This window comes from Rhinolophus sinicus, chromosome 8 (genome assembly GCF_057876585.1).
Source record: "Rhinolophus sinicus isolate RSI-liver-muscle chromosome 8, RSI-T2T, whole genome shotgun sequence".
Lineage (NCBI taxonomy): Eukaryota > Metazoa > Chordata > Mammalia > Chiroptera > Rhinolophidae > Rhinolophus > Rhinolophus sinicus.
Genome location: NC_142508.1, coordinates 4,392,650 through 4,420,487, shown reverse-complemented (window position 1 = coordinate 4,420,487; position 27,838 = coordinate 4,392,650). Strand labels below are relative to the sequence as shown.

Here is a 27,838-nt window from a genome sequence, read left to right as displayed (position 1 = left end):
ACCTTGGGCAAGTCATTCCATTTCCTCATTATTAGTGGGAAAATAATAGCCCGTATCTCAGAGTTGTACAGACTAAATGAATTGGATCAAGTCAAGTGCTTAAAACAGGGCCTGTCATAGAGAGAGAGCTCAAAACTGCGATTATTCTTTGTGTCCGGTTCCTTCACTTTCTAAGTGATGTCGTTCATGCCCACTCTGCCTTGGTGTTTCACTGAGAATACGGTCACCACATGCTAGGAGTGTTGATAGAATGAAAAGAAATGACAGGTGTAAGTAAAGTGCATATGTAGCTGAAGGCCTGCCGTAGAGCAAGCATTCAATAGCAGGCAATTTCTCATTTTGGTTTGTTTTCGCTCTGGTAAGGTCCACGCCTTGAACTGCAATGAATTTGCCAAGATAAATGTCGCCTTGTGTCTGTGAGAAGCCACCCATTTGTCCTTTCCCAATGACACTCAGATCTCAACACACACCTTTAAATAAACTTTTAAATGAGGTTCACAATTATTCCCATTGGTGGCAGTGGTATCAGAGGAATCAAGAAAATATACTCTTAGTACCTGTATCCTGTCGTCTCTACACCTGTAGAACATGATTGTAACATGCAGAGCTGAACGTGACCTTAGACATTATCTCACCCACACCCTCATTGCTAGTGACAGAGAAAAAGTATTCTTTGAATCACAAATAAATTAAAATGCTTTAAAAATATCTTATCCTTTACATTTTCTAACGTGTATGATTTATAGCATACATAAGCTTAGCATATATATGTACATACATGTATGCCCAAACATTTTTTTATTCAAGAAAGTTTATAGGCCGCGGCTTTATTCCACTTAGTAGAGGCCCTTTCTGTTCTGTTCCCCTTACTATTCTACAAGTCTCCACATGGCAGGGACCATGTCTTTTGTGTTCTTTCTCTTGAAAAAGAAATAACCCCCTGGGGAGCATGGCTCACTAGGCTTGCAGGTCAGTGAGGCTCCTGGAACAAACACACCTCGGCCCAAGCAGTGTCCCACCCTGCTGTACGTGTGCAGTGGACATCGGATCACTTCAGCAGCCTAGTACTTCTCCCTCCTCTGGGCATATCATCTGATTCTCTTTGGGGACTTCTCCAGTTCTGGAAGGACATATAAGCAGCTCTTTCTGTAGCAGTGGATGCTTCTCAACAGGGAGTCTGATAGGGGAGTATTTTTTTTTTTTTTTTTACCATTTGAGTTTTTACTATGTGCATTAATCTTTAAATAAAAAGTTAATTTAATTGACACATTATCAGAAGGAGAATAAAAACCTGCCCCAAAGCAGCCGCCTGTTCTGCTTCAGAAAGTGGACTGAGAATCCTTGCTACCTGGGCGAGGTCCACATTGAGTGTTACCACTTTGGATCAGCTCACTCTAGGACTCTCCAGGGGCCATCACTGGAGGCTGGGGCGACCCATGGGGTAGCTAAGGGGCTCTTGGTGCCGCGGGAGCCACCAGACTGGGATCCAGGAAACTAGATACTGAGTGTTAGCCCTCGTACTTGCTTCATCACTAAACCTCTTTGGGAATCAGCTCTTTGATGGTAAAATAAAGGGACACACTTGAAGTATGTGCTCAAATGTTTCAAACCCATGTCTCAATAGTGATTTCTCCCCTTTCTTCATACTCTCAACAGCCAAAACAACACTTGTTGGTCTTATTTTCCATAATTTAGATTATGAAAAAACTGATTTTTCTGCATATGCTTTTGAGAAGCTGAACACTGCCCCTCCGAACCAAAACACTGGACTAAAGGGTTGCCTTCCGCTCTGACAAAACTCCACTGAACATGACCATGCTTATTTTCTCATTCAACTCATTTTCTTAAGATTTGCCTCCTTCCAAAAGCAGAATGAAGACAAAAGAATCCGTTAGTTGGATTCCAGTTCATCGCGGCTTCCCTGTACTAAGCCACGCTGGAGAATCCCCAGCCTTGCGAACATGCAGTCTGCAATTGGGACACCTTTTTATTTAATTTCAGGAATTCCCTTTGCATGGCAAAAAGGGGTCTGAGGAAAGCAGAGCGGCGCAGGTGGGGGGGGGGGGCGGAAGCAGAGCGCTCACAGACGTGGTGCTGGATGCCCGTTGGGCTCCCCAGCTGGGAGAGCGGCAGGGTCAATGGAGGAGCAGGAAAAGTCATTCTCGAAGCAAACAAGGGTCCTGGGGCATGCCACCCCAACCCAGTGCCTGGCCATGCAAGATGCAGAAATGGAGACTGGCCCCTCGGGACCTGGAGCAGATGCACCAATACAAGGGAGTCCTTTGGGCACCTCCTGAGGCGCCTGCAGGGTGTGGAGCAGAGGAGGTCTGTGTCCGAGTCCATGAGCGTGGTCGGTTGAGATAGCACCGGTCGGGAGGCTCGGGCAGGAGAGAGACTGAGGCTGTCAGACTCTAGCACCCACTTGCCCGGCCCTCCTGGGAAGAGACTCACTTCCTGGATGGTGGCCCCTGCAGCACGAGGCTCTCACCCCTTTGCCCTGGGGAAACTGGAACCAATCATCAGAGTGAGGTCTGACTCGGCACCTGCAGCCTCTGAAGGGCCGGGTCACTACTGTGCAGTGAAGAGAGGCTGCTGCACCAGACTGAGGGACTGGGGGAAGGGGGGCAAAAGTGGGCTGGGGGCCAGGGCCCTGCGGCCCAGGAGCACCCATGTAGGAAGGGCCTTTTGGAAGCACAACCAGGGGCATTTTGTAGCCAATGTGTTCGCCATTCCCAGTAACCCCTGGAGTTGACTCCCTGTGGCTTCTAATTATTTTTGGTGGCTCAGGGGAAAGGGAGAGGAGAGAGACCAAGAGAGGCCAGGCCAGAAAGGTCTCTCAAACATCAGAGGTAGGCAGTGTGTGTGGTGGGGGACACTGCGCTGAGGTCAGGAGCTCTGCTCCCAGCTCTGCCACTCTCTTCTCCTGTGAATTTGGCTGAACCATCTCACCTACATCTCCTTTCCTCAGTTACCAAGTCAGGCAAATCCTACCCCACCTACTTCAGAGGGATAGGCTAAGGGTGAAAGTCGAGCACGGATAGAAAACACGTTTAAAAAAAGTAGAAAGGGCTATTCAAACGTGAGGCAGTGTGGTCGCCGGAGATGGTCTGTCCCTTAGCACAACCCTCAGCTCACCTCGCACCTACGCTTCCTTTTTCAGGGTCACTTAACCTTGGGACCTGATTTTCTGATCGCAGAAAGCTTCTGAGACTCCCTGGTTGCTTCCCCTGATCACAATCAGTGACCCCAGTGGCCAAATGGGCACTCCAGGTGTCTGAGGGGAGTACCGGAAGGCTCTGGCCTTGTCACTGTCCCTCGGGCACCTTGCCTGCGAGAAGCCGCTGAGCCGGCTCACGGTCCACCCTATGAGATGAGTTGGGCTGTCCATTCAGGCCGGACAGGTCTAGGGGACCCTGTTTGGGGTGCAATTCCTGTTCCTGATTGCCAGTAGGAGGCGGGTGGAGGGAGGGAAGGCGCCCCGAGAGCCACGGGCAGGATCGTGGGTCCTCAGGCCGCCCCCAGGCCCGCCCCCTACCCCGGCTCAGCCGCAGGGCCCTCCCCTCCCCCAGCCCAACCCTAGTCTCGCTCGGGAGGCGCCTGGAGGGGCCGCGAGGCCCCGAGGCCGAGGCCTGGGCCGCCGCTGTGCACGCGCAGGTGGTCCTTGAGCGACTCCTTGTAGCGGAAGCTCTTGCCGCACTCGCCGCACGTGTAGGGCCGCTCCCCCGTGTGGATGCGCTGGTGCTTGAGCAGGTTCTGCTTGCGGATGAAGCTCTTGCCGCAGAGCGCGCACTGGAAGGGCCGCTCGCCCGTGTGCAGCCGCTGGTGGTTCTGTAGGTGCTCCTTGCGGCTGTAGGTCTTCTCGCACTCGGAGCACTTGTAGGGCCGCTCGCCGCGGTGCGTCATCTGGTGGCGGATGAGGCCCGAGTGGCAGTTGAAGCTCTTCTCGCACTCGGCGCACTCGTACGGCCGCTCCTTGGTGTGGCTGCGATGATGGATGATGAGGCTCTTGCGCACGCCGAAGCTCTTGCCGCACTCGGGGCACGAGTAGGGCTTGCTGCGCGCGCCGTGCAGGAGGCCCCGTCGGAGCCCGCCGCCCGGGCAGCAGCTGCCGCAGCCCCCGCCGCCCCCCGGGCCCCCACCCGCGCCCCCGCCGCCCGCCTGCGCCCCGCTGGCGGCGCCGCGCTCCCCGGCCAGCGCGGGGAAGCCTTCGTCCAGCAGCCCGGCTGTGCCCCGGCTCGGGGGACCGCCCGCGTTCTCAGCCGCCGGGGGTGGGGGCAGGCTCGACGGCGCGGGCTGAGGCGGCGGGGCCGGGGCGGGGTTCTTCACCAGCAGCAGGCTGTCACCTGCGGAGGAGAAGTGACATGCTGACAGTGCTCTGCCTGGGACCCCACACCGTCTCCAGTTTCCCCCGTGGCTTCATGCGAGTCATGGGTGTTTGGGCCTCAGTTTCTCTAAAAAAATGAGTGACTGAACAAGGCAAGCGGTCACATTCCATAGAGCTGGAGAGCTCCCTGACCCTCTGACCTGCCTGCCCAAAGCCACCTGTTGGAGAGCACCAGAAGCGAGTCAAACAGGTAGCACACCTTTAGGACAGAACACACTTCCAGAAGGCGGCGGGCTGCATGGCACAGAGGAAGCACTAAGAACATTTTTGCTAAATAACAAACTGAAAAAGGTGGGAACCACTGTTTTAACCTAAGGCAGTGAACAACATAAGAACTTCAGGAGGGTGCTTTCAAATCACATTCTGTGAGTGTTGGCCTCTGGGTAAGGTGGTTCCGTGCCAGGCTCCTGACCACCACTCATTCGGGAAACACCTGGTAGCCACTGGACTCCAAAGTCCTACTGCTACTTCCTGCTTCCACGGAGCCAGCCCCACACACATACCTTTGGGTGAACTAGATTTTGTTCCTGCCTTCCACTGTCGGAGAGCCGGCACTAACACACTCATTAACATATAAAGTCAGGAACCCCTGTTAGTAACGTCTGATGTCCAGTTAGGCCCAAGCCTGACTCTGAGGCAAACGGGACAGCAGGTCTTTCTCTCTTGCATATTCCAGGGCCGGGGAAGGAGGTTCACAGGGACAGGATTCATACATTTCTATGTTTTACTCTCTGCCCCACTATCCTCTCTCTTCCAGGCCGTATCCAGAAGACTCTGCTATGGGATACCCTGCCTTATCACAAGTCCATCCAGTTGCCCCTGGCAACCATAACGCTAGGTGGGTTTTAAACCTCAGAAAAATCACTATTGAGATACTAATTTCATACTCCAACATTAACAGGTGGGCAGGTAGAAGAAACATTTCCAGATAGCCCTGGCTCCCAAAGTCTAGGCATTTCCCACCAAATGCTAAGGTTCGAAGGCCTCTCAGAGATAAAACAACATGCAGCAAATTGTCCTATGACTCAGCATATCCAGACTGAAGAAGTAAAATAGTCTGGTAATTTACAAAGTCTTGCATTTTCCACACAGGCTTTCTTAGATCCTTTCCCACAACTGCAGAGGTCCCACGAAAAGACTCTTCCAGGCCCAAATGGTCCTAGCCAACTTGGAAAAATCGGAAGGTAGCCCCGAGGGACAAAGGTTTGGGCAGAATTTCCTAGCATAATGTGTGATGAACTGGTTGGTACCTATGCTTCGAGGCCAAAGCTAGAAACGGTGGCCTGGGCAATGCAGAGAAAGAAGTGGAATCAACCGTTGCCACTTCTTCCTGTCCTCAGGGTCATCCCCTGGCATTCCCTGTCTCATCCCACTCCACCCGCAGGCTAAAAAGAGGACTGCTTTAAATTCTATTTTAAACAAGGGCATTCACTGCTCCTCCCCTGCCCCCTGCCCATTCCTCCAGCCCTTCCCTGCTCTCCAGACTGAACTAAGTTTGTCTCACAGAGAGTGGGATCTACTTACCTGGGTCTGAAATGGCTTTTCAGATCAGAAACAACCTGTGTCCTCAGCTATTAAAATCAGCTCTTAGAGGGTGTCTGAAGTATGGACAAGGAACATGTGTTTAGCTGTCCCTTCTACCTCTGATCAACCAAAGGACACTAAGTCAGCTGTTTTGAGGGCGATGGCACTGGGTCTGGCAAGGAACACTAGCCTGATGCTAACTAAGTGTTAAATAACCCATGGACATATGCTGATGGTCACTGGCCATTAATTGGAGTTTCACAAAACACCTGAGACACCTAAGTCAGGTGAGACGTTTGGTCCAAAAGCTGTTGGGAGAAAAAAACCTCTCCTCTCCCTACTTGAGCTGCAGGATCTTCCCCCGGGACACTGGGGTGTCTCTCAGAGCTGGTTTGGGTGCTCTGGCCAGCGTTTCCAGCACATGAGCTACCTGCTGGAGTGAGCTCCTGCCAGGCAGTGCTGGCTCAGCTCTCTCCCAGCCCCTTCTCCTTTCCCTGTTGTGATGTGCTGAACTGTATCCCCCAAAAGATATGTCGAAATCTGAACCCCCAGTACCTCAGAATGTGACCTTATTTGGACATAGGGTTCTTGCAAGGTAATTAGTTCATATGGGGTCACACTGGAGTAGCGGCCCCTGATCAATATGACTGTGTCCTTCTGAGAAGACAGCCTCGTGAAGACACATGCGAAGAAAACTATGCGAACATGGAGGGTTGGGGTGATACATCTACAAGCCAAGGAACGTCAAAGATTGCCAACAAACACCAGATGCTAGGAAGAGGCAAGGGAGGATCCCTACAGCTTTCAGAAGGGTACGGCCCTGCGGACCGCTTGGTTTCAGACTCCTGGACTCCAGAACTGTCAGACAACACATTTCTGTTGTTGCAAAGCTAGTTGGTGGAACTTTGTTAAGACAGCCCTAGGAAATAAACACACCTGCCGCCCTCCAGAAGGAAAGGGGACAGAGCTCCTGCCATGACAGAATATCACCCTGTCAGGGGGTAAACTGGCATGAGCAGCCCTCCCTCCAGACAAAACATGCAGGGGTCCTGGGGGTGGCACTCACTGGGGCCAGAATCTAATCCGAGTTCTCCTTCCATTGAGTCGCGCGGGCCCCATGGGTACGGCTGCTCCTCCTGCTTGATCCATGACAAAATGTCGTGTGCTGAGATCAGAGACTCTGCATGGAAAGAAGGCAAACTTAGATTCTGTTGATTTCTGCGGAGCATCCCATCAAAGGTTTGAAAACCATCACATGCAAAGGCTGCTGCTCCAGCTTGTAGGGCACGAGGCGGTTTTGGTGTCCGTTTCATTCACTGGCCATCCTCCCTCCTTGTGCCTTCACAAATGGGATGTCACTTGTGGTCACTACGTTTCAGGTGGCCAGGGAGGAGGAGGCTTGCCTCAAAGTCTGTGTGGCCGCAGAGCCAGGATTAGAAGAACCTAGGTCCCCTGACTCTATCCACTGAGCCCCAGAGCAGCCTGTGGGTCCATGACACGCAGAGGGCAGCCTGATCTCTGATGGCCACGGGGTCAAGGGATGAGAGGTAGGACTTAAAAATCAGTGGTGGTAGAAGCAGTGAGCAAAGGTCATTGCAACAACTGCAGTGCAGACTGGCTGTTTGTCAGGAAGGGTCAGCTTTCCCTTCTGCCCAGGAGCCCCCTCAGTCTCCCTGCTGCAAAGTTATAGAGTGGACAGTTTACAAGGATTGTTGGATTTTACGTCTGATTTTCTCTTCCTGGTACAGGAAGTGGAATGAGATTTTGGGGTGATAACCACCAAAAGAGATGATACTGGACTTCTCCAGGTCTGCAAGCATATGTGAACACACACACATGCATGCATGCACACACACATGTGCACACACACACATATGCACACTTGTGCACGCACACAAACACACATGCACACAGGAACCCACGTGCACTCTGGGCAGGTAGCACTTCCCTAGGTTCTTTTATGCTTCCCTTTACGCCTGGACCCTCTCCAGAAGTTTCCTGGGAGATACCTAACTATTAAATAGTATTCACTCAAAAAGTCCAGAAGGTGTAAATTACTTTCTTTTTGTCACATATACAACTTTTAAAAGCCTTTCTGGTTATATTTATTGTTCAAAAATCAGTGTTGAAGTAATTTTACTATTACTTACATGGGCACATTAAATGAACAATTTAATGATTCCTTTAGAAAAATCCTCTCCACTTTACTGATAGTTATATTCTAAACATCTGCGCACAGTCGCTAACTGAGGAACACGCTGTATCTTATTCTCTGAGCCTCCACTGGCTTTTGACCCAAAGTGACTCTCGGATGGATTTGCCAACAGATACAAAAGTCAGCTGACGGGCTGTTTGTCCCCAGTCCTCCCTCCGGCGTCTTGCTCACCTGAATTGGGGTCCGTTGGGATATCTCTCTCTGCCAACTCCTGCTGATCCCACACACATGGGTGCTCCTCCTGTTTGATGCGGGACAAGAGGTCCTGGGCAGAGGCTGGCGAGTCTACACGTGGGAAGAGAGCGGCCAAGGTGTCAGGGGACACGGAAAGACCTGCAAGCTTGTGGTCTGAGTAATCTCTCATTTCATGCAATTATATCTTTTCCCTACAAATAGGGTATAATTAAGTTATATTAATATTTAAGTCAGCTTGGCCCCAAATAATGGAGCTTTTGCTACAAATAAGTGGATACTACTTGGGAGTGACACAAAGTGACTTCCAGAGGCCGTCCTGCTGTGCCTCAGCAACTTCCTCCTTAGAGGAGGTTCACGCTTGAATACTGAGTCCTGAGTCCTGAGCACCACCATGAAAGGAGAAATGCCTCACATGGGGATTTCCAGGAAAATGACACCTTCCGGAAAGCCTTTTATTTTAACCATTTAATGGGATTTTTCTAAGATGTACCTCACCTCTTCTTTCTTCTGCAGTGTCTATTAAACCTCATTTATCCTTTATTTCCCTCTTAGCTCTGATGCAAGGACCATGCTGAATGAGCAGGGAACCGGCTTTCCTCCACTCAGCCGCTGTCTGTGGGTGTGAGGCTCTGACTAAGGGGGATGAGGTTTGGGGGGCTCTAACCTGTGGGTAAGTAAAGAGCTACAGGATCTTAATATATTTTATGCTGGTTAATTGTATGGGTCCGCTTGGCTAGGTCACCGTACCCAGATATCTTGCCAAACGTTATTCCAGATGTTGCTGTGAAGGTATATTTTTCAGATGAGATTACCATTGAACTCAGCGGACTTTAAACGTAAAGAAGATTACTCTCCATAATGTGGGTGGGCCTTACCTGATCAGTTGAAGACCTTATAGACCATGCTGGCCTCCCCCGAGGACGAGGGGATTCTATCCACAGACAGCCCTGAAGATTCTGGATGTACCAGCCTCCACAATCATAGAAGCCAATGCCTCCCAATCAATCAACCAGTCTGTTTTCTCTCCCTCTCGCCACACACACACACACACACACACACACACACACACATGCACGCCCCCAATGGTTCTCTGGAGAACTCTAATACATATCTGCTGTAACAGAGTTCTCACATACAAACCCCGGCTGGAATGCCATTTGAAAGGAACTCTCCAGACGACCCCACAGGACTGCAACCCACCTGGTGCTGGCACAGAGGCGGCAGCCCGTAAAACTTGTATAAAACAATGAAAGCTCTTCCTGGTCAGAAGCAGGTCTTATGGACCATTGTAGCCCCCGCCCCTGAGAGCATCGTAAAGTGCCTTACAGGCAGTACCACTGCCCTGATATGGCTTGTCAAGGGGAAGAAAACATTGTTAAACACTGATGTTACAAAGAAAAGAGAGAACAGCACGAAGCCCAGCTGTACCAGCAAAGCAGCAATGCCATGTGCCATGTTTGCCTCCTAGGGGAAACCCTGTCTCTCTGCCCATCCCAGATCCATAGCTCTTCCAGGTCCAGCTCAGGCCTCCGGCTGGCACACACGACACACACACACTGCCAGACCGACCTCTCAGGCTTGGGCAGCTGTTCGGCTCACTCACCGGTAATGGATTCCGCGGGGATGGCTCTTTCCTCCAGGCCCCGCTGACCCCGGGTACACAGGGCTTCCTCCTGCTTCACCTGAGAGGACGCGTCCTGTGCAGGCACCAGAGGCTCGGCTCCTGGGGACAGAGAATCACACCACTTGGTGTCTTTTTTCTGTACGATCGTCACCCAGATGTTCTTGGGATCAGGAGTATGGCTGACAGCACTTGCCAGGGAAGAACACAGAGTCTTGGGTTCCTGCGGGTGACTATGGGGGACCCCAATGAGCAGAAGGTACTGGAGCAGAGAAGCGATCGACATTCAGGACAAAGGGGGAGGCCAAGCCACAAAACAAGGCGTGAAAGGCTGTTCCAGAAAGAACCCCATGCCGGGCTGAGTGCTAATCAGGCCATAAGTTGGACCTTTGTGCAAGCATCATTCATCCTTGTTTATCACCCCCGTCAGACAGAGGTGGCCAGACACAGTCATCCTCACACACACACACACACACACACACACGCACGTACCCACACGCACACACTCGCATACACGTATATGATTAGCAAGAAGTTAGATGGGCAAAGACTCCCTACCCAGCCCCATTCTCGGATGGATAACACACCGCATCTTATGCAGAAAAGACAACGACAAATCCTCTACGTAGGCCCCGCGAGGTCACCTCCTATTAGGGTCTATGGTGCGATGCACCAGCCCTGGCAGGAGACAGTTCAGGCAGCAGGAAAGAGTTTCCACGAGGAATCAAAGACGTAGGGCCCAGTTTCAAGAGTCCTGGCCCAGATGCGTCACGGGACCCCTCTGGCTCTCAGGGGGCTAGTCCCACCCAGGAGACGGGCATAGCGTTCCCTGTCCTAGCTCACGCACACTGCTGGGTGCGAACTCAGTGAAACCGCTGAGGGAACAGTGCTTTCGGTATGAAAGGTCACCACAGCCACAGACCTCAAACATTTGCAGGTTCTACGTATTTTCGCCGTACGCACGTTTGCCATAAACAGCTTTGCCACAAGCATTTCGCTGCACAACTAATTGGCCATAAAGCCATTTCTCCATAAAAGATAAAATAATGAAAAATAAAAGTGGGACGTTAAAAAGGAATGTAATAAGCATATGTTGTCAGTTTGGCTCAAATAAGCTCATAAAAATTCCAATAAATAAATTATATAAATAAGACATAATGAAACATGAACAATTAATAACAAAATTAAAAAGACTTTAATTTGAAAAATAAAAATACACTGTTTTCGAAGTCTTTTGTTCGCAGCATTATACTTTTTTGTTTTTGCTTGTTGATTCGTCTCTTTGTTTGGCATCACTTTTTTTTTCCCCACTACATTTTCTTCCCTCATTAAGAGAGGTTATCAGTTTCCAACTAAAGAATCGATAATTAATGCTCTGGAATATTTGTGGATTAACAGCCACTTCTTTTATATTCGCACAGCTTGGTAAACTTTTGGTTTTGATGGGCGGGAGGGGTGACTGCACACCAGAGGCTTTGCAAAAACTGGTATGTGACCACTTTCTAGCTTAGGGTGTGATGTGGCTTTACACATAGCTCTGTATGTCATCTGGCTTTATATGTCATTGTTGTCCCCAATGTTAAGATCTACTTGTCAGTGTATAGATCACTATGAGGACTAAGATTTTAAAACACAAAAATGGAAGTAACCACAAGAACCTCATCAATGGAGAAATGAAAGCAACTGACAACTAGCTTAAGTACATTAGTCTGCCAAATGCAAACCTAACTATTAACCAGTTATTTGATCTTTTACGGCGAAAATACCAAACACAGGCGCGTACAGGTGGCAGTTATGTGATAAGGCAGAGAATACAGTTCGAGCACCAGATTGCACCTGGTCCAACACTGCTCAGAAGAGCTGAGTCCCCAAGAAGAGACCCCTAGGGCCGAGCTGGGGCTAGAAGCCTAGCACCTTCCATCCCAGTAAAAGCTGACTGGGTGTCATGCTCTCAGGAGCTGGATTTCCTCAAGACCAGAGATTCCTCCTTGAGCAAGGAGAACGCCTTGAAGGGTAAGTCTGCCTGTGACGTGAGGGTCTGAGTGAGGAGTGGGTGACAATTCTGGAGATGACCACTGAGCAAGAAGCAACGGGCCACAGCACAGCAGCACGTCCATTACTCCCCTTCCGCCCTCCCCTCCAGCTGCCCGGGGCTGGGCCTGGGGCTGCTCCCAGGTCTAGAGCCCCTCACTACAGGTCACCAGCAGGCCTGCCCTATCCTCTCTCCACACAGCTTCCTGGGCTCCGGAGCTGCAGGGCCTGGAGCCAAAGGACAAGCCTCCCTGGTGAGCTTTCAGGCACCGGCATCTCTTCCTGTGAGCAACCGCCAAATTTCAATGGCGGCAGAACTGGCCCCACGAGCAACTCAAGAGAAGCCCCAAGGATGGTACGGTTTCTGTCTTGCCCTGCCCTGGACCGGAATGTCTTTTCAGCTGCCGTCACCTGTGTCTGGATCCATCAGGATTTCTCTCTCTTCCGGGTCACGCTGCTCCCACACGCAAGGCTCTTCCCTGGGCTCAACCTGGGGCGGAGCGTCTGGCTTGGGGACCGGGCCCTCTGCATCTGGAGTTGGAAGGGAAGGAAAGACGGAGTGAGGATGACCAAGCGGCCGATCAAGGGTGATGGCAGAAGCCTCCTTCCCCCCAAGCGCCCCTCCCCACCCAGTGCCCCTCTAGGTAGCTGGTTTGTGTCAGGATATCTCTTATGAGGAACCTTGAAAACAAGGCAACAGACTCTTCAATTTCTGGTATAGAAAATATGCCAGAATATATCAAAGCCGTTGGGACGTGGCGTGTGGTGAGGTGTAAATGATAGTTTAAACTGGGTTCCAAAACAGTGGTAGCGTAGCATTCAATTCTATGATAGACCGTGTCACTGGGTTTTAATTTTCATCCTGTTATGAATCGCTCTAGCTTCCTAGCATTCTAAGCAAATCGTTTCTTGAGTTTCCAGTAGGAAGAAACATGAACCCTTGCCCCGGTGGCGAGACGTGGGTGGAAAGCATGTCACTCCCCTCTCCAGGACTGCCGGCCACAGCGGTGGGCAGGTGTCCTTACCCAGGGACATCAGGGTTTTATAGTTTTCCTTCACGAGGTTGTTGTAAAGCTCCTTCTGCCATTCGTCCAAGTTCTTCCACTCGTCCTCGGAGAAGTAAACAGCAATGTCGACGAAAGTCACTGGAACCTGGGCCAATAAGAGTGTCAGTCCGGGAGCTCCCGCTCGCCTGTCCCCGCCCCCTCTCCATAGGCCCCTCCCACCCGCAGCCTGGCCTTCACTCTCCACAGCTCCTCATCTGAGCCCCGTCCATGCAGTGGGGTTAGTCCACTCTATTCCTGATCGCCTGGTGCTTCCAGAACAAGGATGGTCGACACTGCCTTCTTTTTTATGTATTTATTTATTTTTAAAGCATTTAAGCCTATCCTCTGCAATGTCACTCTCAGGTAACTGAGTGCCTGGAGGTCAAGCTGAAGTCAATGCTTTTTGGTGCTCAGTGTGACAGGGGTGTGGTAGGTTCTCAGAGTGGGTACGAAAACCCTGTTATAAAACCTGTATTTCTTGTCAGGTCACCTCTACATACACAGTGACATTTTTGTCATGAAAACATGTAAAATCGAAAGGCATGTGCTAAGGTTCCACGACCTTGATGTGTTTTGTTCGCCGCTGTATCCCAAGCATACAGAAAGAAGCCTACAGTTTCGGGTCAAGACATGCTTGGTGAATATGTTGAACAGTGGTTGCCGATGCTAGCACGCTCCACTATAGCCGGAGTGGCCCGTCGTCTGCCTGTCACTTGTTATTTGAGGCAGTCTCATCTGGCATACACAGCTGTTATTTCTGTTTGACAAGGATCCTCGTCTTCCATTTCAGTCACCCACCAGCATCACCTCACCTCGGACTGAATCGTTCAAAATGGTTTCACTTCCACCGTTTTAATAACTAACTGAACGTTCCTTCTCTGAGCCCAGAGCCTTACGTCCCACCCCTTTCACATCCCTCCGGGACCAGCCTTTCACCCTCACTCTGAAATCCAACCCCTCGATTCTCCCCCATGCCCTAGTCCTAGTCTTTGTATCTGCACATACAGGGCCACAGCTAGCCTATACGGCACCTTTGTGTGAGTGAGAAAAAGACAGTCCTGTGGGCGTCAGGCCCACTGGTGTACAGCGTGGTAGGTGGGCAGCACCCTCACAGAAGTCAGAGATGTCAGCCCTTTAGGGTTAGGTGCTCAGAACCCTAACGGCATCCTGCACAGGTACTTTGTGCATACCTGTATGCCACCTATTGACGAATAATAGCTCACCAACCCTCTTTGGAAGGAGAACTAGACCTTCTAATTCCCTGGACCCTTCACGAGACTTGGGTAAACCTTCAACCTGGGAAAAGCGACACAGACCACTTTGTTCATTTTCATTCCTGGCTGCTAGATGAAAGTCACAAAATTCCGCAGGTGACACCCACTTGTCTCAGGCTGCTCTGGAAGCCTCTCGTTGACCTTGACCTCCCCTTCCTGTGTTCCCTGGGAAGCTTCTTTCGAACTCTTCCCACGTCTTCCCCAGTCTGTCCTTGATCGCAGGTAGCTGGTGGCAAGCTCCCTTCCTCGCCCTACTCCTTCTTACCAAACCCCACAATATGTCCCCTTCATCTCTCCTCCACCTCCTGCCCATCTTTTTGACATCTCTGTCTCTCCTTCTGCACTGGCTTCCCCTCCAGGGACCCTCCCTCAACTCTGCTACCTCGAGCGACTCTTCTCTCCCTCTTCACCCAAAACATCCCGAGAGACACACTGTGTTCTTTCTTCTTCACAATCCACGCATCCTTTGACCCCTTAAAATCTGTCTATGAACCCCCGCTCTCTGAAACCACACCCCGAAAGGTCCTCGGGGGCCTTTGTTAGCCCCCACGCTTTCAGGCTTCTCTGAAAAGTCACACCACCTTTGTCGAACTTTCCCCTGCTTAGTTTCCTCACGATGCAGCCTCTTGCTGCCCAGCTCATGTCTTTATGGTTTCCTCTTCCTCCCCCAAACCCCAGGTTCTGCCCTCGCCCTTTGCTGTTTCTTCACGCTTCCCGTGGCATTTTCATTCTTCACAACTTCAATGGTTACTTCCCTGCAGATGACATTCTTCAGCTTTCTTTGCTCCCTTCAAAGTTCACATTTCAACTGTCTTCTGAGTGGCTCCATTTAATCATCTTTTAAGTACCTCAAACGAAATGTATCCAAAACCAAGCTCATGATCTTTTCTGACATCCCTACCCCTCTGCCTCACTTCACCATTTCTGTGGAAGGCCAACACTCTGCAATCAGATTTTTGCAGCTGGAAATAGACATCACTTTGTAAAAACTTCACCGCACCAGGATACAGCCAAGGTCTGAGACATGGCTCAGGACTGCAGGGGGCCTATTGTCCACCTGGATGGGAAAAACTACCGATGAATTAGCTACCAACCAAGGAACAGGTGCAACAGAATCCAAGAGGCACAAAGGATCTAAGAGCCACCAGCCTTCCTGCAATCTGACAAAAAGAATGAAACCAGCATGGCCAAGCATCCACAATCAATTATAACAATTGCTAGCAACATGAATTTACATTCTCGGTTGTGGGGTTTTCAAATATATCCACAAATTCTTTGATAGTCCCTTCAAAAAGTACAGCCTAAAACAGCCCAAAATCCTCCCCCAAGTGCGGGCAGGATTTAGTGACTCACTTCTAAGAAATAAAGAAAGAAATGATGGTGTATGACTCCTGAGACTAGGTCAGAAAAGACATCGCAGCTTCCATGTCGTGAGGACACTCAAGCAGCCCTGTGGGGAGGGCCCCACAGTGAGGGACTTGGGCTTCCTTTCCACAGCCACGTGACTGGACCACCTGGAAGCAGATCCTGGAGCCCCAGTCTAATAGCTTGACAACAGCTTCATGAGACTCTGAGCCAGAAACACTCAGCTGAGCTGCTCCTGAATTTCTAACCCACAGAAAGCTGCAAGATGATAAATGACTATTTTGGGGGGCTGCTAAGTTTGGAGGTAATTAGTGACACAACAATAGGAAACTGACAGAGTGAGCTACATAGTATTGTCCCATCAACAGAATCAGTGAGGTTACAACTCCACGAAGTACGGAAGCTTCGTTTTCCAGATGAGAACACTGACATTCCGAGGGTCCAACTGGGAATTTACTACATTATTATTTATACTTCACTTCTTTCAAAAGAAGAATTGAGGCTCAGGGACCGCAAAAACATGCTTGACCCATGGTAGGGAAACCAGTACGTGCAAAGCCAAGAGCCAAACCCTAGCCTTCTGATTCCAGACCCGGTAACCATTCCATTATTCCGTGAGGGCACCTGTCAACTCAAGGGTCCTAAGGCCGGATCCAACACATGGAACACACCACAGTGCCACATAAGGACAGAGCACTGAGGCAAAATGCACAGCACAGACGAGAGAAAGGGCTGCGTGTGAGGAAATGCTGATTCTGCGGGACAAGCACCATATGTCAAGCCATCTGAAAACCAGCCTGTGTGGGCTGCAGCGGCAGGAAATGTTTTAGGGATGAACCAGGCCACTGATGCAACCCATTTTTGTGAGGCCTCAAGAAACCACTGTCAAACAACTCCTCTGGCAAAGTCACTGTGTTGTTGCCTCTGCAGACACGAAGACATACAAGACCCAGTCCCTTATGTAGAAGTGTGAAGTTTCCAGCTCGAGTCACTCTGCAAATATTTTTTTGCATACCGCCTATACACCAGGTGCTGGTAGAGGCACAGAGACACAGCAACGAAATGAGCAGAATGTGCACTTGGGTCAAAGAAAATGAACCGAGAAGACAAAAAAGAAGTAAACATTTGAGATGCCTGATGGCATAAGTGAAAGCAGGGACAGAGAAAAGAGTGTGCTGCAGCTGGGGGGACGTGGTTCTTTGGTGACCACGGTAGGGCACACTGATCGAGTGACAGCTGAACGGGCCTTAGTGGAAGTGACAGAGAGGGAGCCGCGCACGTTCCCAGGGAAGGAGCTTTTCAGTGGAGGAAAGTCCCTGAGGGGGGATGGGTGGCGTGCCGGCAGGAACGCCAGAGGCCAGTGTGCCAGGACGGAGTGGGCAAAGGGGGTGGAGCGGAGACAAGGTCAGAGAGAGAGGGCCATCGACAAAATGGGGCTTTTACACTGAATCGGGTGGGAAGCCATTTGGGGGTGTTAAACGGAGGTGTAATATGACCGGTGGATATTTTAAAAGGCTCACTCTGGCTGCTCTGCTGAGACTAGGTTGTGTGGGGTGGGGGACAAGGGCAGAGACAAGGGGACCAGGCAGGAGGCCATGGCAATAGTCAGATAACAAGTGACAGGGGCTGTGACCAGACGGTGGCAGGAGCAATGCAGGTGGGCAGGACTGGTCAGACTGTGGGTGTTATTTTAAGGAAAAATCAGATAGTATCTTCTAAATATTGGAAGTAGGGTGTGAGAAGAGAGGAGGCAAATCTGACCCCAAGGCTTCAGGCTTGAGCACCTGGGAGGATGGAAAGATGACGGCGACTTTGGGTTAGAACAGGTTTCAGGAGGAGGACTGGTTCCGTTGGGTCACGTCACCTCTGAGATATTTACTGATGCCCAGACGGAGACACGGACTTAACAGGGAGGCATGTCAATCTGGCATTCAAAAAGGAAGTCTGGGCAAGATACAGAGAGAGAGTGGGAGGAAAAGACGGCATTCGGGAGTTGACAGCACACAGACTGTGCTTCAAACCCTGAGACTGGACGAAATCATGAGGGAGTGAGTGTAGGGAATAGCCAAAGACCGAGCCCTGGCCTGCTCCCAACATAAGAAGTCGGGGTAAGGAGTGAAATGAGCAAAGGAGAGAGAAGGAGCAGTGAGGTAGGAAGAGAATCAAGACAGGTGTCCTGGAAGCCACATGAAGGTGTTTCAGGGAGCAAGTGGTCAACCACACGAAGTGCTGCTGGAAGGGTAGGGGCGGTGAAGGCTGAGAACCGGCCACTGGCTTTAACGCCACGGACATCAGGGCTCTGGCAAGACCCAGAGGATGGAGAGGTGGCAGCAAAAGCCTGACGGGGTGGGTGCCGTGGAGCGTGATCCAACGACTGGTTTACTAGAATACCGAGAAGAGACAAATATGTCGGGTGAGACCTTGGAGGACGCAGCAGCAGAATCCAGACGGTGAGAAACTCGACTGGATGGGTGGCCCATTTTTTCCCACAAATTGCAAGGAAAAATGAAAGAGTTGATGGAGGAACCTACAGATTACAAAAAAAGTCTTAAGAAACATAGTAGTCATAACGGGTAGACCTTCCTTAAGTTCTGATTCAAATAAATGAACAGAAAAAAATGATCATTGTTGACAGAACTGAAAGTTGGAACACCGAGTATTTGAGTAGGTTGAGGCTTTTGTGAAGGTAATAATATTGAGATGATTATTCTTTCAAAAAAAGAGTCTTTTAGAGCCACATACTGAAATATTTATAAATACAATGAAAGACGTCTGAGATTTGCTTCAAAATCACGAGTAGGGATTTCAACGAAACAAGATTGGCCAAGAGTTGACCATGGTTGAAGCTGGAAGATGGCTTCCTGAGGGTGCTTTACACTCTTCTATCTACTTTGGCATATGTTTGAATTTTCTATAACAAAAAGGCTTAAAAAGGGAAGAGAGAAAACAGGGATGCAAGAATTGGAGATGGCAAACATACACTGCTCGCTGAAGAATTCTGCTCTGAAGAGCAGAGAAGCGAGGCCTTAACCGGAGGGCAATGTTACATTGTCTACGTGCTGGTGGGAATGGTCCAGCAGAGGGAAGAGTAAACGATGCAGAAGACAAAGGGAGCCATGCTGGCGTGACTCCCTGGAGTTAAGAGACAGGGTGGGACAGCGAGCCCACAGGAACAGAAAAGGCGGAGCACGTGAGGTGGGCAGACTGATAAATGCCGTGGCTCCACATGGACGTCTCCTTTGAGTGACTCCATTTTCTCCGTGGACCAGAAGGCAGGGTCACGGACTGAGAGTGTCGTGTTGTTGAGCCGGGGGTGGGGGGGGGGAGAGTGGGAGAGCGAATAGAAGAGGAAACGGAATGTGAGTTCTGAACTTCGAGAAGGGCCCACCAGAGGGTCGTGGTCATGACTTTCAAGGGACTCGCGTCAGTGTGGTTTGGGATCTGTCTCCAGCCACGTTCAGACAAGCATATACAAAGCCAACCAATGACAAACGGTCATTTGCAGGTGCCAAATGGAAAAGCGTGAAGAGCGTCAGGAATTTGCAGACACCCAGACACTTCAGGGAGGGGCTGGGAACAGAGACAGTAAAGGCTCAAACACAGAAACATGCAGACTGTGGGGAAAGGGTGGAGGCCAACTTCACTGAGGGAGAACATTCGAGACTAGGCTGTTCAAGTGGAGACAGGCTTCAAGAAGAAATCAGACAACTTTATGAGGACTGAAAATAAAATCAAGGGTTTGTTCACCTGCCGGGTCCTCCCCTCCAACCGTGTCTCTGCGAACCACCACATACCTTGGGGACCTCCCCCTTGCTGCCCGGGGGCAGCCGCAGGACCCAGAAGTTTCTATTTCTCAGCAGGTTCTCCATGTTCTCCAGCCGCCTCTGCAGCAGCCCGTACTCCTGCAGCAGGGTCCCCAGCACGGCCCACTTGCTCTCCATGTGGTTCCCGAACTCCACGGCCGTCTTCTCGCAGTCAGCCAGCTTCTTCTCGGCTGTCCCCGTCCGCCCCTCCAGATTTAGCAGCTGGCTGGCCTGGGCATCCACCTTCCTCTCCACAGCTTGAATGGCGGCCACCACGGTCCAGAGTGAGATCTCCGCCGTGGGCAGCTGGGGCTCTCTCATCATTCGGTCAGGGAAGACGGGTGCCCTATCTGGGAAGGGTGGGAACTGAAAAGGCATTGGTCGCCGGGAATCCATGTCCCATTCTTGAGCCTGGGTACAGAGGGAGAAAGTGACAGCCTGGGATGAGAGCCTGTGTGAAGGGGGAGGACGGCCTGAGAACTTTACAAATCAAAGTCCACGGAGTCTGGTTCTTCGGCCAAGCCCCCTCCTCTCAGGGGATGGAGTTCATTAACGTCCCCAGCAACAGACCCAGCAGTCACCCACACAATCTTCCCATTTCCTGCCTGCATCAGTCAAGCTGGTCACTCGTTTACCCACCTTGACAACCAAGGCTGTGGACCCTGGCCTAAAATGTCACCTAGCACTTTCTGTGACTAGAACAGCTATGTTCCTCAAGGGCTGGACTTAATGATACATTCTCTCGAGTTGGCCTAGTGTTTTCTGTTTCAAAGTAAGAATTTTCATGTAAGTCATCTGACCCTAATCTTCCCAGCAACCTCTAAGCAGGTTAGGACACAAATGATTAGCTCTGCTTTAAAGATGATGAAATTGAGGCCCCGAGAAGTGGCTGGTCATTCTATAGCCCCTTGCTTCACTGCCAACTGGAGTGGTTCTAGGTGTGGCAGGTGACAAAAAAACAAAGTTCAAGTGCTACTGCCACCCTCCCAGCAGGACAGCAGCCAGGGAGCCCAAGCGAGGGAGCAGATGAGCTGCCTTTTTTGCATATATGAGTATTGATTCATGTTTCCAAAATGAAACTAGGTTTGCCAAAAAAATGTTACTCACTCAAGAGGAGTACCCCATGATTCAGGGCCACTGCTCCCCACCTCCCAGATCTGGGCCTTCACCCTGGAAGGTGAGGTCCCATGGGTGCAGTTGGGAGCTGAGCCCTATGACCAAGAGAGGGTGGTCACCTGTTCACTGGTGACCTGGGAACCAGCCCCATTCCACAACAGCACCCAGGGCACACTGGCTGACCTCATAACAGCCCCTCCTTGCCACGGGACACGGCAGGAGGTGTCATCTTCTGTTCCCCCTGTTGCTGCTGAAGAGGCCCTCAGGCTGGGCAAAGACCTGCTGCTTAGAGGTGACCTGGGCAGGCCTGGGACAGACATGCCAACTTCCCTCTCTAACTTGGAGCAGCTGTGACAACCACAGAGGAACACCCCACAGCTTCCAGGAATCACTCCGTGACATGAGAGCAAGGGAACAGGGCCCTGGGCCCCAGACCTTGCTAAAAGTAAGAGGTGGCAGTATCGCCGTCGAAACTATGCACCTGGTCTCATTTAGGCTTCACTCCTGCCTGGTCCACAGAAGGGGACAAGGGCTGACAATGGAAGTTTACAAAGTCACCCAGCCCAGCTTACTTTTCACAGGTTTGGAGACCGAAAGCTGAAGAATGATCAAACACAAGGCAACTCCTGGCTGACCTGTCAGAACCCACGGAGAAGCAGGCCACCAGCAGAGGGGCCTCTGGGGTTCCTGTCCAGGGTCAGCTCCGCACTCTCCTCCAGGCTGCTCTCAGCACCGCAGCCCCGCTGCACACACCACTCTGGAGCACTGGCCCCCAAGCTCGTCTGCACACTGAGAGCTTTGTGTCACGCTAAGAAATGACCGGCGCCTACCAGCAAACCCAGAGACGCTGATTTAACTGGTCTGCGACGAGCCTTGGGCGTCAGCTGTCTTAAGAGGTAGATGCTCAGGTGATTCTAATGTGCAGCCAAGTTTGCCAGTAGCCGGAGGGAAGGCAAAGTCACCTCTCAATTGCCCCGTCCCTCCGTCACACCCGGTGCAAGGGAAAAGTAAATTACTGATTGGTTATACTTGGTGAAAGGCGGCCATGCATTTAAAAAACCTTTCCGTCTAAGTGGCTACAGTGTAAACCTGCGGAGGTACTCGTGTGTGCACACATCCCCGGGAGGGATCCGCGTGCTGCCGGAAAATCCATCCTGGTCCGCGCGAGGTGAGCCCGGGCCGGAGGTGGTGACGCGGTCACGACTAAGCCAGGTCCCGGGAATGGCACGTCCTGGGCCCCTCGTCCCCGCTGGGCCCCTCTGGCCGCCGCCACTGGGCCCGGCCGGCAAGCGGCCTCGGGGGCCTGCGGCTCGGCGGCGCTCGGGCCGGGCCTGCCAGGGCGCCGGGGCCGGGACGCGGGGCTCGGGGCCGGGACTCAGGGCCGGGCCTGCCTCGGGGCCCGCAGCGCCCCGCCTGCCACGAGAGCCCGCCCGTGCCCCAGTCCACCCGGGGCCTCCGCTTCCGCGCCCGCCCGCCCGCGGCCCTCCGGCGCCCGGCAGCCCCGCGCCCGCAGCCCCGCAGCCCAGCGCCCCGCCCCCACGGCTAGGCGGCGCGGCCATGGCGTTGGGCTGGGGCTGCACCCACCTGCATGGGCGGCATTCCCTCGGCCATTTCCCCGCGCAACGCCGGCTCCTGGTGGCAGACCTCCTCTGGGGGCAGAGCCTGGGCCCAGCTCCAGCTCCCGCTGTCCAGCCCCAGGCCCTGGATGCCCAGCTGCTGAGGCTGCGGCCGTGTTGACACAAACTGCATCCTGGGAGTGCTGTTCCCCGCTCGGGCCGGCCAGGGAGAAGAAGAACGTTTTCCAGGCGTCTTCCCCCTCGTCGGGGCCGGACAGCTCCATCTACAGCCCGTAGGAGCAAACAGTCCCCTTCGGCGGCGCTCCCCGCCCCTCCGCAGCCAGCGCGCCAACCAATGGCCTCCGAGCTCCTGCCCGCCTGCGGGGACTGGCGGGGCCACTCCCCGGTCCGGGCCACCACCACCCCTAAGGTGGCCCTGGTCTGGTATGCTCCTTAGGGCCCCTCAGTCTGCAGTGGTCTGCCCTAACGTCCCAAACAATGCAGGATATTGATTTCTATTAATTCTGAAAATGTATTGGATAGCCCAAGGAAAATGGTGTGTGACCCTTCTGAAAATTTTGCATGAGTAATTGTGTCCCCAGACTCTTTCTTCTGGCCTTTACCTTTCCCTCATTTCTTTGCAGGATTCACCTACCCACTCTCCTTCCCAATTCAAATTTACCTGGACCAATTCCAGGCCTTCGCATTGGTCGGGATGATGGAGAAGTGACCTGGGATCAAAAGAGGGCTGAACTCTTCCAGGTAAAGTGCACTGCATTTTAACAGCAGCCTCTTCCAAAACTTTTAAATGCAGGTCAATGTCACTTTGAAACGTCATGCCAAGGCAGAGGGGGAACCGGTGAGAGGCCAGGGTAGGTGAATGGAAAAGAGGGGGAAGGAGAAATTCATCATTCTACAAATATTTACTGAGCACCTACTATGTGCCAGGTGCTGCTTGGGGGGTGGGGGCTGGCTTTGCAGTTAGCTACACCTGAGTTTAAATTCCCAAATCACCACTCACTAGCTGTGACTATGAGCAAGTTATTTAACTTCTCTGATCTTCACTTGGTGTCTTCATATATAAAGGAGGAAAATAATACCAACTCCACAGTTATAAAAATCAAATGGGAACAGTGCTTAGCACACAGTAGGTACTCAACAAAGGTAGCTACTCCCCAAAGGTAAGTCCTTGTGCTTACCCTCAAAATAGTGTCTGCTTTGTCTTCCTAAATGACTAGTCCCTGTCTCGTTCAGACGGATCTCCAAGGCTCATTATGGCTGTGTGTGGAGGCAGACCGACCGCAGAACCACTCGAGACTGGTACCCTCTCATTCCATGGCACTTAGTAAACTAAAGGGCATTATCGGCCCAAGAGACATGTGCTTAGAGCCCCACATTCAGGACAATTATCAAGTATTTCCTCCGTTAGGCACTTGCAGGCTACAAAGTGAGTACCTCAAGGGCTTAGTACTACCCTCAAGGAGCTTAAGGGCAGGCAGAGGTGAGGGTCCCAGAAATTCAGTGATTTCATTCCCTCTGCTCCCCAGCCACAGGCTGTCCCGATTGTAAATATCATGTCCACTTTTTTTTTTTTTAAGGGGGGCACAGCTCATAGCGGCCCATGCGGGGATAAAACCAGCAACCTTGGTGTTATTAGCACCACGCTCTAACCAACTGAGCTAACTGGCCACACCCTCATATCCACTTTTATTAGGGGAAGCAGGCAAGTAGAGTCTGAAAAGCTCCAGGTAAATTCATTTCCACCAGTGAGACACATTTCAGGACACACATTCTGACCTATGGATCATCAGCCACCTGCCCTTTCCTAGAGGTGGAAAACAGAGGCTGTGTTAGTCCCCAGGGTAAAGTACCTTTTCAGTATAAAGCAGTTAATTGACTACTTCCCTTCCTAAGTGTTAATAACTACTTCCCTTTTACATAGTGAGACACCACTGTGGTACATCCACGTTGTTTCTCCTTCACGACGGTGGACGTCACACAGCTATCCACACTGTCACCCCTTACAGCCAGGGAGTGGCTGCCCAGGGCTGGAGGTTCAGTTCACTGTCATTATATGAGCAAAGCTACTCAACTCAAACAGAATTTAAATGCACAGGCTTCATTGTACTAGCCTGATGTTCTAACCGCCAAGCCTTGCAGTCACAGGCCACAAAACCCAGTAGTCCGTACAGCAGGAGGGTAGCGAATGGGGGTCTCGGGGGCACTTCCCAGAAGGAAGCCAAGAAGGGCACAAGGAGGGGGCTGTAGCAGCACAAGCCATGGCCGTGTTGAGTACTCCAGTGACCCACGGGCTGAGCGATCCTGTCCTGGGAGAAGTGACCAGTCATCAGACTTGTTTTATGAATCACTGGGTAGCGAGGAGGCAGTTATCTAACTGAGGAGCAGAATGAGCAACTGGATAAAGTAGATTTAAAAAGTCAAGTCTCATGGTTAATAAACATTTCTCGACAGGGAAGGACCCAGGCTGGCCTCTCGCTCTCTCAGGTGGGAATCGACTGCTTTTCAGCTCCTCACCTAGGAATTCTGTAGCTGCTGGTCTGGCCCAGGCATTGGACAGGACGGATGCTGAACTACGGGACGGAGGGGAGGCCAAAGGACGGGGACGTTGTGAACGCCAGAACTTTTATGTGTTGTGAGGGTTCATTGTATGCACCAACCTGACCCGGGCCAAGGGATGCCCAGATAGCTGGTAAGACATTTCTGGATGTGCTGTGAGGCTGTTTGCAGAGGAAATTAGCATTTGCATCAGTAGACTGAGTAAAGGTCCCCCTCATCCAACCCACTGAGGGCCTGGACAGAACAGAAAGGAGAGGAAGGCAAACTTGCTCTTTGCTGGAGCAGGGACATTGGTCTCCCTGGTTCTTGAGCCTGGGGACTCAGAAGGAATGACACCACTGGCTTTCCTGGTTGTCCAGCTTGCAGATGGCAGGTCATGGGACATCCTGGCCTCCATAATTGCATGAGCTAATTCCTATAATACATCTCCTCTTATGTCTCTTAATCTCCTATTGGTTCTGTCTCTCTAGAGACCCCTCATACATGTCTCTACCATTTCCTAAGGCTTCTGAGTGCTCCCTGAGCACCCCATGTCCTTTCAACAACTACCGTACAAGCTTTATTTGAAGGTGAAAACCTCTAGATTTTGCTGAGTGAAGAGGGTAACCAGCTTTGCACTCCCTCTTGTTGTCCCCCACGCCTGACTCCACAAGCCGGCTTAGGGACTACAGTGCAACCGATGGTGTGGGGGACAGAGCGCTCCCTCACCCGCTGGCACGTCTGTGCTTACAACCTGTCTTCAAGATGCTGTCCCTAGTGACGCCAACCGCCAAGGAAGGGTAACTCCTTAGGTTTCAAAGTCACTGACAACCTAGGTGTGACTACAAATCAGAGGCAGGGCTTTAAGGGGGGGTAGTGGGGGTAAGGTGATAAAGCTCTAAGACTACTTAGAAGAGGCACAAGGTATTAATGTGGGGATCACAAATATTTCATATTATAGTGTCAAGATCAATTTGCTCTTGCTAATGAGTTTTCAACACCTTTGCCTTTTTCAGATCCACCATTTGCCAGCATTTTAATTCAAACGTAAATGCCCAAACATAAACATGGACATACACATTTTTACACTCTCTCTTCCTTTCTCACTAACTTCTGAATATTTCTGCTTTATACCTATAGAAAGTTTGGTGAAAATAGTACTTTTCCCTCTTCGGTTTATTTTCAGCCTACTTCGAAATGGCATTTCACCACTTTTACAAGTCTTGACAGTAGGTGAATAAAGTTCACTGGCTTCTCTTCAGTTCTTAATGACTCTGGTACTTTCCTCGGTCATAATAACTGTAATTGCTCAAGTGACCTGCCCTCCTCAACAGTTGTAACGCAACATGCACCTAGCGCTTAGAAACTCTCCATGAAGAAGACGGGTTATATGTTGGTAACGACTGCAGTATGTTCTCTTGAAATCTCAATCTCCAACTTTTAAATTTGGTTTTGATTACTAAAATTAGTCAAAATTCATTCAAAGTCAAGTCTAGTGTACGTGCAGAAAAATGCCGATTTTTAAAAATGCAAAAAATAGGGTATTAAAACCATGTATTATTAGTAAATCCGAGCTGGTTTTTGTGCTTCAGCAACCTGCTCTTACAAGGAGGCGCTGGCCTCCCCACCCTGGACGTGAGGAGGGTAGGGTGCAGGCACTGGGACCGCTGCCACCTGTGCTCACCCAGCATCCTGCCAGTGTGACGTCCCACGTCCCTGAACAGAGGCTGCAGTGGGCACAGCTGAAGCCAGAGCTGCTTCTCCCACTGCCTCTAGAGTGCCTAATGTAACCACTGAGCGCTGCCGCCGCTTTCCACCCACCATTCCCATAGCCTATTTGCTTCTGAGTCCTGCCTCTGGGATTAAATGATGACTTCCCATTGTGAATTTAAAGACCCTTGATTAATCTCCAGTCTACAGCTCCCTGCTCCAGTGAAGCAGGCTAACTGGTCATTTCCAGTGCAATAATTCACTTTCTCTTTCCACAATCCTCTAAACTTGTAGGCACATTAGAATCACGGAGGGGAATTTGAAAAACAAAACAAAACATCCAGGCCCCATCCCAGATGAATGAAATCGCGCCGGGGTGGGCACTGGCATACATAGTTTACTCAGCTCCCTAGGTTATTCCAATGTACAGCCAAGAACAAACCTGTGTGACGTCTTCCTGGGCTTCTCATATCCTTGTCTTAGCCCCTGAGATGAACACCCTAAATGGTCACTTACCGGCTAATAATAAAATGACTGATTTAATTATCTTGTTCATTGTTTTTATCCTGTTTACTCAGAAGTCGGCTTGTAGACGTTGTTTTCCTTGTATACTTCTTTAAAACTATAAACTCAAAGCCGAGAACTGGCTTGATGTACATAGCATATGTATACCCTTACTTTTGGATTCTGCTTGTTTCACTTGATCAGTAATGTGCCTGCCTCCCTAATTTATTGTAATTCCTCGTAGATATAAAACTGGTTACCTTGCATATGTTGCTGGCAGAAGTCAACATTCTATGGGTCTACCTGGTATTTTCTGCATCCAACTTTGCTGTCAGTCTCTGCTCGCACATACGTCCATTCTCCCACAGCTCCCCAAACTGCAATCTCAGGCAGCTTCTCCCCAGCACAGGCAAGGAAACTGGAAGTGAAGAAACGACCACTGCCCAGTCTTGAATGAAGAGAAGCACCAACAACATCCAGGAGATTGTTTAACTGGTCAACGAGTAATTCTCCTTCCCCTACTATGTCAACCCTTTCTTCTTAGGCCTGTAATGTTTCAAGGCACTTTTTAAAGACCTTCCTTCATTTGAGCCTCACAGCACCTATATAAACTTGGCAAAGCGTGAATTATCCTTACATTACATGAGAAACCAAAGAAAGGTTAAAACTCTGGCCTCCTGACTTCCTTTCCGGGACCATTCTCATTACGATAATCCTTATTCTTATAAAAGCATTAAAAATGCTATACACGTTTTACATTACGTAGAATTCACAGGGAAAAATAACTACTGAGTGACCCCAGCATCCTAGAACCACCATTGTTATTTTGGTGTGTTTTCCTACGCCTAAAAAATGCAATCAACTGCATACTGCGTATTTAAAACAAAATTGTATAGTTTCACTAGAAGTTTGTTAGTTTGTGTGGCTTTGGAGTAATT

At 50.8% G+C, this 27,838-nt stretch overlaps 1 protein-coding gene and 1 long non-coding RNA gene across 2 annotated transcripts; one reads left to right on the top strand and one right to left on the bottom strand.

Moving 5' to 3' along the window:
* Positions 1-459: 459 nt before the first annotated feature.
* ZNF282 (zinc finger protein 282) lies at positions 460-22,452 on the bottom strand. The gene is made up of 8 exons (XM_074315206.2): positions 22,159-22,452; positions 19,450-19,869; positions 12,996-13,122; positions 12,382-12,501; positions 9,922-10,041; positions 8,295-8,408; positions 6,975-7,088; positions 460-4,343 (listed from the first exon to the last, which is right to left on the bottom strand). Exons 1-8 carry the CDS (start codon positions 22,321-22,323, stop codon positions 3,577-3,579), a joined length of 1,947 nt encoding a protein of 648 aa, XP_074171307.2. The 5' UTR covers positions 22,324-22,452; the 3' UTR covers positions 460-3,576.
* LOC141567560 (uncharacterized) lies at positions 19,880-25,947 on the top strand. Its single transcript, XR_012490315.2, has 3 exons — positions 19,880-21,742; positions 22,775-22,892; positions 24,603-25,947. It is a non-coding gene; the product is annotated as an uncharacterized LOC141567560 (long non-coding RNA).
* Positions 25,948-27,838: the final 1,891 nt, after the last annotated feature.